Source organism: Oryx dammah, unplaced genomic scaffold (assembly GCF_014754425.2).
Source record: "Oryx dammah isolate SB20612 unplaced genomic scaffold, SCBI_Odam_1.1 HiC_scaffold_11214, whole genome shotgun sequence".
Classification (NCBI taxonomy): domain Eukaryota; kingdom Metazoa; phylum Chordata; class Mammalia; order Artiodactyla; family Bovidae; genus Oryx; species Oryx dammah.
Genome location: NW_024080607.1, coordinates 1 through 12,580, shown reverse-complemented (window position 1 = coordinate 12,580; position 12,580 = coordinate 1). Strand labels below are relative to the sequence as shown.

Sequence of the window (12,580 nt, the reverse complement as noted above, 5' to 3'; positions counted from 1 at the left end):
CTTTGTTCGTTTACTCTGTCCCTGCCAGTCCTGGTGGCCATCTGGGAAGCGGCTGTCAAGATCCCAGTCCTCTTCCTCTGCCTTCTGGCCCTCCTGTGAGCACTGCCCCGGGCGAGGGGAGGGCTGGGCAGGGCAGGGCGCAGGGGGCTGCAGCCTTGAACCAGCACCACCTGGGGTGGGGCAGGGCCAGCAGGAGGCTGATGGGAAGGGGTGAGGTTAGGGTTGGCAGTGCTTAGGGTTCCCTTGGGGTATGGGCTGTTCTCTGTCCGGTGTCAAGGTTGGAGGTACCTGCTGTGCTCTGGAGGGTTTGTGGGGTCAAATGACGTCTTCCACCTGTCACCCCTCCTGCCCCTGAACAAGGAACGGGGGATGGGTGAGTCTGCTGCCCAGTTGCACCCTGTTCTGGCCAGAGTGAAACAGCCTGGTCTCTTCTTCTCTTAGCGTGAGGTCCTACAGGAGGAAAACAGCCAGGCTGGCAGGGGGCACCTCAGATGCAACCGCCATCCCAGGTTAACCCTTCAGGTGAGTGATGCAGGCATCTCACTGCCCAGCATCACACTGCACACCTCCCCCAGGATGGCCTTCGGGATTGCCTGGCTCAGCGTGGTTAAAGAAGAGCTGCCATCTTCCTCCCCAAACTCACTTCTCTGCTTGGCTCCCTGTCACACTGATGACAAGACAGCCTCTAAGGCCAGATGTTGGGAAGGGGGCAGGCTTTCCCCCCTTTCATCACCCCCTTCCCTCCTCTGGGATCCAACAATTCACTAAATGCTGTCCATTCTTCCTCCTAAGCACAGTTCATCTAGAAGTCCGTATCCTCCCCGTCGTGACCCTGGTCCTTCCAGCAGCCTCATCTCTTCCCTGAGTCACTGAACCCATGCATCTCCTGCTTCCTCTCGCTGGGAAACACGGCCCTCGGGTCAGAGGACTTGCCAGAGACAGTTCCCGTCCACTTTCCGCACAGTCGGAGCAGCTCTGTGTTTCCTCCCCACACAGGGGACGGAGGGGCCCACGCTGCAGGCTGGATTCGAAGCCCTGGTGGGCTCTCCCCTGCTGACTCTCCGCACAGATTACTCCTCTGTCTGCATCTCCCAACATCTCCACACCCAGCCTGGTCAGAATCTGTGACTCTGAGACTGTATGTGCAGTGCCTTCTCCTGAAACGCCCTTTCCTCCCCATCCCTGCCTCTCAGAATTAAGAGCAACCTTCAGGCTCAGCCTTCAACATCACTGTGTGTGTGTGTATGTGTGCACTTCATTGTCTGGTTTTGGCTGGAAGAGCGACATAGGTTTAATTATAGATTATTCATAAAGTATTACTGCGTATCTACTTTAAGCCATCTTGTTGTAGGTGCCCAGTGGGCATCAGTGAATACAACATCAAAATTCTGTGTCATTGGGACTTACCTGGTGGTTCAGTGGCTAAGACTGCCCTCCCAGGGCAGGTGAGCTGGGTTCGATCCTGGGTCAGGGAACTAGATCCCACGTGCTGAAACTAAGTGTTCACATGCTGCAACCAGAGATCCTGCATGGGGCAACTAAGACAGCTAGATTTTTTAAAAAAGTAAATAAATAAATATATTTAAAATCTGTCATCAAGCATAGGGCACAGATTTGTGGTTGCCTAGGGGAAGGGGTGGTGGGGGAGGGATGGACTGGGATTTTGTGGTTAGCAGATGCAAACTGTGGTATATAGAATGGATAAACAGCAAGACCCTCATTCTACTGTGTAGCACAGGGAATTATATTCAACATCCTGTGATAAACTATTATGGAAAAGAATAGGAAAAAGAATGTATATGTATGTATAACTGTTAGGTAGTTAGAATAGGAAAAAGGAGTCTAGAATGGCGGAGACTAAAAGACAAGGAAGGGCAAAGCCCGTGAAAATAGAACAAAGGAAGGTCCGAGGACCAGAGTGAGGACCTCAGGTAGAACAAACAGCACTCCTGGCTAGCCCAATTTACATGGGGCAGGCCCGGGGTGGGGCAGGAAAAAGCATATAAAAAAGAGGAGCCAAAGGGCCGGGGGCGGGGGTGGGGGTTCTCTTCTGCACATGCGCGTGTGTGCGTACTCTGTCTCTGTCTCTGTCTCTCTCTCATTCGCTCTTCTCTTCGAGTCTTTTGGGTCGGCATGCCCTCACGCCTCGAGGATGTATTTTCCTTTATTTTCTAAATAAAGCTGAGCTGTAACATGGAGCTGTAACACTGATCTGCCCGAGAGCTAAGACACGGTCTGTCTGAGGGCCTTAACGTCCATCGCTTCAAATTTTTGTGGTGACGAGACAGAACTGAGGAAATTACACACTCTCCTGACATAACTGAATCACTTTGCTGGACAGCAGAAATTAACACAACATTTTGTAAATTGCAAATCAACTATGGTGTGGCGTGGCATGCATGCTCCATCGTTTCCAACTCTTTTGTGACCCCATGGACTATAGCTCACCAGGCTCCTCTGTCCATGGGATTTCCCAAGCAAGAATACTGGAGTGGGTTACCATGGCCTCCTCCAGAGGATCTTCCTGACATGGGTCGAACATGTCAATAAAAAAGTTTCTTTTTTACAGCTCTATCATGAAGAAGCTGTCCTTCTGGAAACAAAGATACAAACAGAAGGAAATAAGGGGAAAAATTGAGAGTGTTTGATGGTAATATGTGTTTAGAGAAGCATCATCCAGGGAAAGACCACATGACATTTAGGGGGACAATTTTGTATATTTGAGAGGTGAGGTTTGAGCCAAGACTTGATGATGGTAAGAAAGCAGGTTCTGTGTTCACCTGAGAGAGTTATCCCAAGACGGTGGGTGTGAGGGAGGGGAAATGGAGCGTTAAAGCTCTAATGCAGCTGTGTTGTGCTGCGGAAGCAACCAGAGGCTGGTGTGTGACAGCATATGGAAGCTAGGGAACATTCGGAGAAGCTGGGGGGATGCTACAGACCCCGAGGCGGTACAGACTTTGGGAGGGCTTCAGGCCAAGGCAGTTTCCAGAAGTCTTTGAGGAGAACAGTCATATGATTGAACTTTCATTTGAAAAAGATCTTCATGAAAATGCAAATGAAAACCGCAATGAGGTTCAATGGCCACCAATCAGACTCACCAAAAAGTCTACAAGTGGTAAATGCTGGAGGGGGTGTGGAGAAAAGGGAGCCTTCCAACACTGTTAATGGGAATGTAAACTAGTGCAGCCACTATGGAGAACACAATGGAGGTTCCTTAAAAAAACAAAAATAGGGTCACCATATGATCCAGCAATCCCACTCCTGGGCATTTATCCAGAGGAAGCTCTAATTCAAAAAGATACATGCAGCCCCATGTTCATAGCAACACTATTCACAATAGCCAAGAAGTGGAAGCAATCTAACTGTCTATCAATAGATAAAGGGATAAAAAAGATAATGGTCTATGTATATAATGGAATATTACTCAGAAATATTACTAAAATGAAAAGAAATAATGCCATTTGCCGCAACATGGATGGGCCCAGAGGTTATCACATTAAAGTAAGTCAAATACAAACATTATATAAATCACTTATATGTAGAATCTAAAAAATAACACAAATAAATGTATTTACAAGACAGACACAGACTCACAGACATAGAAAACAAATTTATGGTTACCAAAGGGGAAAGGGGGTGGGGAGAGGGATAAATTAGGGGTTTGGGTCTAACTTAGGAGTTTGGTGTCTGACTCTGTGTGACCCTATGGATGATGGTCCTCCAGGCTTCCCTGTCCATGGGATTCTCCAGGCAAGAATACTGGAGTAGGTTGCCACCATACCCTCCTCCAGGGAATCTTTCAGACCCAGGGATGGAAGCCAGGTCTCTTGCATTGCAAATAGTCTCTTTACTGACTGAGCCACCAGAGAAGCCTCATATACATACTACTATATATAAAATAGATAATCAATGAGGACTTAATGTATAGTAGAAGGAACTCTATTCAATATTCTGTAATAATCTACGTGGAAGAAAAAAATCTAAACAAGAATGGATATATGTATGTGTATAAATAAATCGTGTTGCTGTACAATTGAAACTAACACAGTCTTGTAAGTCAGCTATATTCTAATACAAAATAAAAGCTATATTAAATTGAAAAATAAATCCTTTGGGGCACATTTTGTTAGGACCAAACTGAAGCCAGGACAGACACTCAGGGGCAGGCTAGGCCTGAGAAAAGCTGAGGCTCTGGGAACTCCCACAGGCAGTGTAGCTCGACCAATCAGAAAAATCCCCATAGCCCCCGCCTGCGCCAGACCCGAGCCAATCCAGATAGGTATTCGAGGTTTAAAAGTCCCACGCACGCATATGGTTTAACCAATCAGCTATGCTGTTACAGAAACAAAGAACCGTCTGTATAAAAGTATATGTGATTCAGAGCTCAGGGCCTTTGTCAGATTCCACTGTGCTGGATGAAACCTAGGCCCTGGCTCGAGCTAGTAATAAACCCCTTTATGCTTTTGCATTGCTGTGGACGTCTTATTCTCTCAGTTTTGGGGACTCGGACTCTGGGCATAACATTTGGGGGCTCGTCCGGGATCCCTTTAACTGGGAAGAATAACACTCTCCTGGTAGAAGGGGTTTCCTCACTTGGAGGAAAGCTATCTGAACACCGGTGTTAAGTCTGGTTAGCTAGTATAAGACCGAGGCCCAGCATATGCGCTGGAAGGCAGCTGGCTCTGGTGAGAAGAGAGCTCTTGTCAGGCTTAATCAGGGGTGAATTAGTTGTCTTAGTCGGCGTAAGGCCGAGGCCCGGCATCGTGCTGGGAAGGCAGCTGGCTCTGTGAACGCCTTGTTAGTAAGATAACCTAGAGGGATAGGAGGGTTCAGGGGGCCCAGGAAGACCTAGTACTGTGTTCTTGGCCGAGGTTTGTCTCTCCTCTGTTTGTCGCATCTTTGTGTGTGCTGGCATTGTCACTGCTCTCTGTGTGTTCGTCTTGTCTCCTGTGTTCTATCCTGTAATCATGGGGCAAGAGACTTCCACTCTGTTGTTCCTTATGACTGACCATTTTTCTGATTTTAAGTCTAGAGCACAGAATCTATCGGTGCTGGTGAAGAAGAACAAATTAATAACTTTTTGCAGTGCAGAATGGCCGACCTTCCATGTAGGCTGGCCCTCAGAAGGCACCTTTGACTTGGGAACTGTACACCAAGTCTGAGATATCGTCTTCCGACCGCAGATCGGACACCCTGACCAAGCCCCCCCCTTCTTGGGTAAAACCTTTTTTGCCTCAACAGGGATTTTCTACCCCTCAGGTGTTGGCGACACATGTAAGAAAAAAACCCAAAGAATCTCAAGGAGCCTGAACCAACGGCGCCGCTATATACCCCATCTTACAAGGGAAATTGTTAGGAGAAGCACACTGATTGAAACCGCCCCACCCTGGCCAGGCACCATAGTAACTATTTGCATGAGTTGTTTTAAGCCTCCACCAACCGGAAGAGTTCGGGAAAGGTTTAAAGGAGACACCGCCTGTACATTGCGAGCCACTTGGCAGAGCAGTTCTCCTGGGTTTCCTTACCCTGCTGCTCTCCACCCGGGTGCCCTTTCCCAATAAAATCTCTTGCTTTGTCAGCACATATGTCTCCTCGGACAATTCATTTCCGAGTGTTAGGCAAGAGCCCAGTTTCGGGCCCTGGAAGGGGTCCCTCTTCCTGCAACAAATGGTGACTCTGGTGGGATTCTTCTTCACTGAGACTGACATCCTGACCACTCGGGGTACTCAGGGGCCAGCTTGCCTGCCAATGGACCAGACCCAGCGGCCGCAACTGAGACCCTTTTGTCCCTGGTCTCTTCCTGACGAGGACAACTGGCCAGAGTGCCCCGACCAGTAAGAAACAAGAGACTTTATTGATCTCCCTCCCTTTCCCTCTCTGTCTCCTCTCCTTAACCCTTCCTATCCTTCTCTTTTTTCTAGTCCCCTGGTCCTAGATGCAAAAGTCTGGTCAAAGGGCCCTCAGCCAGAGCTGAGGATTGGAGACTGATCACTTCCTCTTGGCAGAGAACTCAAATTCTGGTTCTGATTTCTGGTAGGGCCGAGTTCCAGTCCTCCCTTCTCTGGAAGCCCAGGGAAAAGTCCCGTAAGGCCTGGGTATCTGTAGGTGGCAGGAGACGTCTGTAAAGCCACCCCTTTTGCCCCCTCTCCCGCCTCCTCCCCCTTCTTCTTTCAACCTGGCTTCCTTTCCTCCCTTAAAATCTTTGATGTTATGGAAAGGCTTGGTGGGCTACAGTCCGCAGGTCGCAAACAGTATGATACGACTGAGCGACTTCACTTTCACTTTGATGAGGACTGCCGGGTTTATATGTATGTGTTTTAACTCTGTGATCTGTGTAGTGATTTTTGATGGCCATTTTGCTTTGTCTGGCCACTATATGGTTTAGACCTGCCACCATTTGTTAGAACTTGATTTTCTTTCCCTGTGCCTTGAGACCAGGGCTCTTAAAAACACTTATCTAGACCATCTCTAACTCCTGACACTGAAAAAAAAATGTAAATGAGATATGAGCTTTTAGATAAACTCTATTAAGAATAATTATGCTTTAGAAATGCCTGTCTGAAATAGTCTGTCCAAATTGGGGTAACTTGAATTGGGTTGTGCTAAACTAAGTGATAGAAGTTCACTGACTAGCTAGCTCACTTCCAAATAGAGTAAAATTTTGAAACATTTATTACTAAACATTAGTTTCCTCTTACAAAAAAAAGCTAAAGAAATTTGGGACTGTTAATGACTAAAAATAAGCTGGCGCAAAAATTTGAATTTGGCTTTTCTCTTTGTTAAAAGGACACACTTTCTTCAGATGTTGAACTGCATTTGACAATAGATCTAAGTTCATTTGCCTCTTAAATGGTCTGTTCTGTATTTGCCTCTGAAATCCCATATTGTTACTTTGGCTGAGTGAATAGCTATTGTTTCACAGTGACCTATAGTCCCATCTGACTGAGTGCTCAAAAGCTTTCTGATATTTGTTGACAAAACTTCCTAAATCATTCTATGAAGCACTTTTGGCTTCTAGCTAACCTTGGGGTGCTTCAGAGGGCCCCTGAAGCATCCCAAAGAGAGATATTAAACTGTGTTTATTTGGGTGGTTAAATTACATAAAAAGATTATCAAATGAGTAATAAATCTGCTCATATTATAATGTAGGGTAAAGTTACTAATACAGTTATCCTAAAAATTATATGGAGTTTTTAACATTCTGATATGTCCTGGTATTTTAATAGAAAACCTGATGACTTCACAAAAATTAGCAAAGCGACTAAATGAACCAGTGAATATGCTTATAACTTTTATGGTTTCTATCTGAAAAATTATGGAGTTGAATCTTATGTTTTCAGGAAGTAGGGAAAATCTTCCTCTCAAACTAATTATGACAATACTTTGGTAAAATTAAACGTTATAAACAAAACAATTATATTTTCTGACTCCTCTAAAAATTGGAAGTTCTTAGGTTTCAAATAAGTTTATCAAATGAGTTAGGAAGGTTATCTCACAGATACAAAAGTCTCAAGAAATTTTTGAGACCTTAAAAAGGGAAAAATTCACCTAGATTTGTTAGGCAAAATCTGTGATAAGCCTTTGGTGTGAGTTTCCCAGCCCTGTTTTATTTTAAAAGTTCAGTCTGAGACTCTATAAATGTTTCAGCAAAATAAAAAGCCTATGATCAATTATGGTTATAAAAATCATTAGACCAAAATCAGTGAGAACAGACCTATTTTGCAAACAAACTAGCCTTAATTTGGTTATATTTAATAAAAATAAGGGTAACTTTAAGGAGAAAACGATAATTCAAAATGTTAAATACCAGTTTGTTAATGGAGGTCTGCATCTAATAAGACTCATCTCTTAGATAGTTCTTTGCTGTTATGTGATGTTAATATAAAATTTAATTGAATTCTTAAAAAACACCCTAAGTTTGTTTCTGTAGCTTATCTCAGTAATCTATCTTTGGATGAAGATCAGATGCCTCATGACCTGCAACCAGGACTGGAAAAAGACATAATTTAAGGGACTGTCTCCAACATGGATGGAAGGACTTTTTTTTATCAGGAGAAACTACACTACACCAGGATGAGAAGACGACGACATCAGAGGTAGACAGCTTCCCCAAGATGCTGGACCTGATTCGTATGATCATTTATGTTTTCTTGACTTCTTAGACCTTTACATATAAGTCAAATGCTTTTCTATCATAGGCCTGATCCTATGCTAGTTTTAAAAATCAATCCAATTGTTGGGTTTGTGACCAATAACCTGTGTCTAGTTCTGGGTTACCTTGGTAAATTTCTCTACTACCAGACTCTAACTGGTTGGCCCTGAGAAAATTTACTTTAAAAATGTAGTCATATTCAGGTCACTGTGATATTACTAGATAGGATCCCCTCACCAGGCCAATTAATAATGCCTGCTCTGACTCTGGCTATAAATTTGAGGTTTTTTTCTATTACCCAAGCTCAATCAGAACGAGACAAGTTTCTGCAAAGGAAGGAAAAATCTCCCACAATTATGGGATGGATTTATATAGATAATACCAGGCTACAGCAATTTAGGTTTAAAGTCTCCACTATGTTAAAAAAAAATAAAGTAAATCATACTAAAGATAATCAGTCTAGTAACACTAAAAAACTGGGCTATGTGCCTTATAGATGGTGCCAACATGTAATTTCCCTGGAAGATAAAGATTCTACAGGGCAGACTAAGTCAGATGACCTAAAGATATACTGGGCTACATCTAATGAAAGTTCTTAACATAAGTCTTACTTGTGACTTTACTAATACTGCTGGCTATGTTATTTGTATTTCCCCTGTTTTACAAAATTGCTGTTTCTTACACTGTCAAATGTGTGTGTGAGGCCTCTAATAGAATAATATATAGTCCCATATGAGATCAATGATGGTAACAGTGTAACTCTAGATATGGCAAGAAGCAACAAGGGAATATTTTCCTGGACCAAAAAGCTAGTAAGACAGGTGGTCCAGAGAATTTTAGATACTGTTTTATGGCCTAGTCCAGTAACAGCACATTGAGTGGCCTGTCAACAGAATCTTTGCCAAACCTGAGAAGACATTCTCAGCACCATGGGATAAAATGGTCATGAAGTGCCCCCCCTCATAATCATGGTCAAGTTTATGAGCAAAAAGGGGCTCTGCCAACTGAAGACTGACACTCGCCATCTACATCTGCAAAGATTAAATCATGCCCGCTGCAACTGCTGACTTTCAACGCCCCTGAAAGGAGTTCAGGGTGAAAATCAGAAATGAGGCACTCTGTGCTCTGGAAAAAACTGGCAGAACAGGCCTTCAGATAGTTAGATCTTTTCAGGAGAAGATTTTGAGTCCCAATTCTTGCATCTTCTTGTACCTAGAGAAACACTGACGTCATTAATGGTAAAATCTGCTTTGGCTATGAAGGAAAAGTTTACAATTAAAAGTTAAAATAGAGTAGCTATGGTTCAGATATCCTGGGAAATAACTAGGTGATGCTATGGGTGTACTTTCAGATTAGACCTTGTATTGTTAAACACTTGAGTTTTCTGGGTCGTGTTAGGCTTGGATGCAACCATTTTCATAACAATGTCTTTGAGCCCCAACCCAGGTGGAAGATGGTAACTTCAGACTGAACACAAGATTCCTGGAGCATAGCTCTGTTGCCTCACCACCAACCAATCAAAAGGGGTCACAAACCCTGCAACCCTCACCCCAAATGTTGCCTCCTGTTCCTGGGGGCCAGAGATGACCATCCTGTTAGGTCTCTTGTTTGGCCCTTGTCTATTTCATCTCTGAGAGGGGCCAACTAAATTGCTGTTACTACAAGGGTAGAAGCTGGTTTCAGATGTAAAAAACCCCAACTTAGATCGGGTAGAGAGAGACTTCTGCTCTGCTAGGCAGGCCTACGCCCACGCACAGCAGGAAGAAGTTACAGAAGAAAGAGACCTCCGCCCCAGTTCCCAAAAAGTGTCTTGAGTATGAAGTCTCTCAGGGGGCCTATGTGCTGTGTTGGAAAAAAAACAAACAAACACGTTTTTATGTAAATCACTCAGGGGTAATCAGGGAGTCCCTGACCAAGATAAAAAAGGGCTAAAAAAATGTCTCAAGATTAATTTGAGTCCTGGTTCCAATAGTCCCTGTGGTTAACAATGCTAATTTCCACCCTGATGGGCCCTCTAATAGTGCTACTATTAATACTTACTTTTGGTCCACGCATAATAACTAAGCTTGTTGCCTTTGTAAAAGACCATGTCAATACCGTTCAGGTAATGGCACTGAGGCAACAATATCAGGCAGTGTCTCAGAATAGAGAGGAAGATTCCTCTCAAGGATAAAAAGACAGGGGGGAATGTTAGGACCAAACGGAAGCCAGGACAGACACTCAGGGGCAGGCTAGGCCTGAGAAAAGCTGAGGCTCTGGGAACTCCCGCAGGCAGTGTAGCTCAACCAATCAGAAAAATCCCCATAGCGCCCGCCTGCGCCAGACCCGAGCCAATCCAGATAGGGATGCGAGGTTTAAAAGTCCCGCGCACGCATATGGTTTAACCAATCAGCTATGCTGTTACAGAAACAAAGAACCGTCTGTATAATTAAAAGTATATGTGATTCAGAGCTCAGGGCCTTTGTCAGATTCCACTGTGCTGGATGAAACCTAGGCCCTGGCTTGAGCTAGTAATAAACCCCTTTATGCTTTTGCATTGCTGTGGACGTCTTATTCTCTCAGTTTTGGGGACTCGGACTCTGGGCATAACAATTTAAAAGAAGTTTTGTCTGCACTGACTCACAGAACATGTGTTTGCCCTTTTTGTTTTACGTGAAGCAAGATGCTATACAGTTTTATTCTGAAAATGCAATGGAAAGTTTGTGAATCAGCATAGTAGGTTTTTTTCTTTAAAAAGTTCCATGTCATAATTCCAGAAAACCCCCAGAATGCTGCCAGGACACTAATTCTGGAAAACCCCAGAATGCTGCCAGGACACATGGCCGTGTCACCGGCGACAGAGCCCTAGACCCGGCAGTGCTGTGTGTTGGGGGAGGAAGTGAGAACCCCGGGCGGGGGGCATCTGGCCGGCCGGGACCAGGTGAGTCGTATCCCTTATGGCCTCCAGGTCACCACCCAGAGATGCTCACTGCTGGGTGGATGCGTGAATGGGTGGCTGGCTGCTGCCTTCACTGCACCCAGGAGCCCCTTCTTGTCTTCTGCTCCAGATACTCCCACAGACCGTAAAGAGCCCTGTATCTCGCAGGAATGACCACCCGAGGGTCTCCCTGAGGCTGTGACTCTCCAGGTCAAGAGAGGAGTTAAGCAGCGCCCTGGTGCAGACAGCGGAGCTCGGAAGGGAGAACCTTAGGAGGTCGCCTGAGTCCCAGCCCTCGGTGTCCTCACAGGTCCGAGTTCTGGTGCTAGAGGGATGAGCCCCAGATGGGGGTCAGGACGGGGGTCCCCTGCTTGTCTGCTCCTCTCTGGGCAGGTCTCCAGGGTCTCTGGGCCCAGGGGTGTCCTGTTCGCTGTGTGTGGAGGGGGAGGAGCTCCAGCTCTGAAGTTCCTCTTCTGTGAACAGAGTCTCTTGCTCCTCCCCAGCTCCCCTCGCGTCTCCCCACAGCCCTACCTCCATCTCCCTTCCCTTCTCTTTTCACATACAGGACGCCCAGACACCCTCCTGCTCAGACATGCTGCCGCTGCTGCTGCTGCCGCAGCTGCTGTGGGCGGGTGAGTGGACGGCGGGGCTGGGGTCAGCGGGGCGGGGGCTCGGCTGATCCTCAATTCCTCGCAGGGTCCCTGGGTCAGGATCCGAGATACCGGCTGGAAGTGCCGCAGGCCGTGTCAGTGCAGGAGGGCTTGTGTGTCCGCGTGCCCTGCTCCGTCTACTATCCCAGGGATGGCTGGAAATTCTCTGACCAAGCTCATGGCTACTGGTTCCGGGAAGGGGCCGAGGTATTCATGGATGCCCCCGTGGCCACAAACAAATTAGATCGTGAAGTTCAGAAGGAGACCCAGGGCCGATTCCACCTCCTCGGGGACCCCAGGAACAAAAACTGCTCCCTGGAGATCAGAGACGCCAGGAAGAGCGACAGAGGGTCCTACTTCTTTCGTGTGGAAAGAGGAACTATGAAATGGAGTTACATGTCTGAACTGTTCGTCTTGAATGTGACAGGTAAGCAGTGGATCTAGGAGAGGCCAGAGTGGGGCTCATGGGGGTCCCAGGGCAGGGCTGGGTTGGGGCCCCTCCTGGGAGGCACTGAGGGTAAAGCAGGTGGGGGCTCAGAGGGAGGGGCTGGGCTGAAGCCTGAAGCTTCTCTGGGGGGGGGGGCACACCTCAAAGCCTCCTCCTGACCTCCCATCTCCCCCCTCCTCTCACCAGCCCTCACCCACCAGCCCCACGTCCGCAGCCCGGGGGCCCTGGAGCCTGGCCGCCCGGGGAACCTGACCTGCTCTGTGCCCTGGGCCTGTGAGCGGGCCACGCCCCCCATCTTCTCCTGGACGTCAGCTGCCCCCAGCTCCCTGGGCCCCAGGACCCCCTTCTCGTCGGTGCTCACCCTCACCCCACGGCCCCAGGACCACGGCACCAGGCTCACCTGTCAGGTGAAG

General features: G+C 46.7%; 1 protein-coding gene across 1 annotated transcript; it reads left to right on the top strand.

The window, feature by feature from the left end:
• Positions 1 to 3,471: 3,471 nt before the first annotated feature.
• LOC120861043 (myeloid cell surface antigen CD33-like) lies at positions 3,472 to 12,574 on the top strand (the record flags this gene model as incomplete). Its single annotated transcript, XM_040236729.1, has 3 exons — positions 3,472 to 3,501; positions 11,660 to 12,146; positions 12,354 to 12,574. Coding segments are annotated over exons 1-3 (738 nt in total), but the record flags the coding sequence as incomplete, so codon positions are not given.
• Between the last annotated feature and the right edge of the window lie 6 nt (positions 12,575 to 12,580).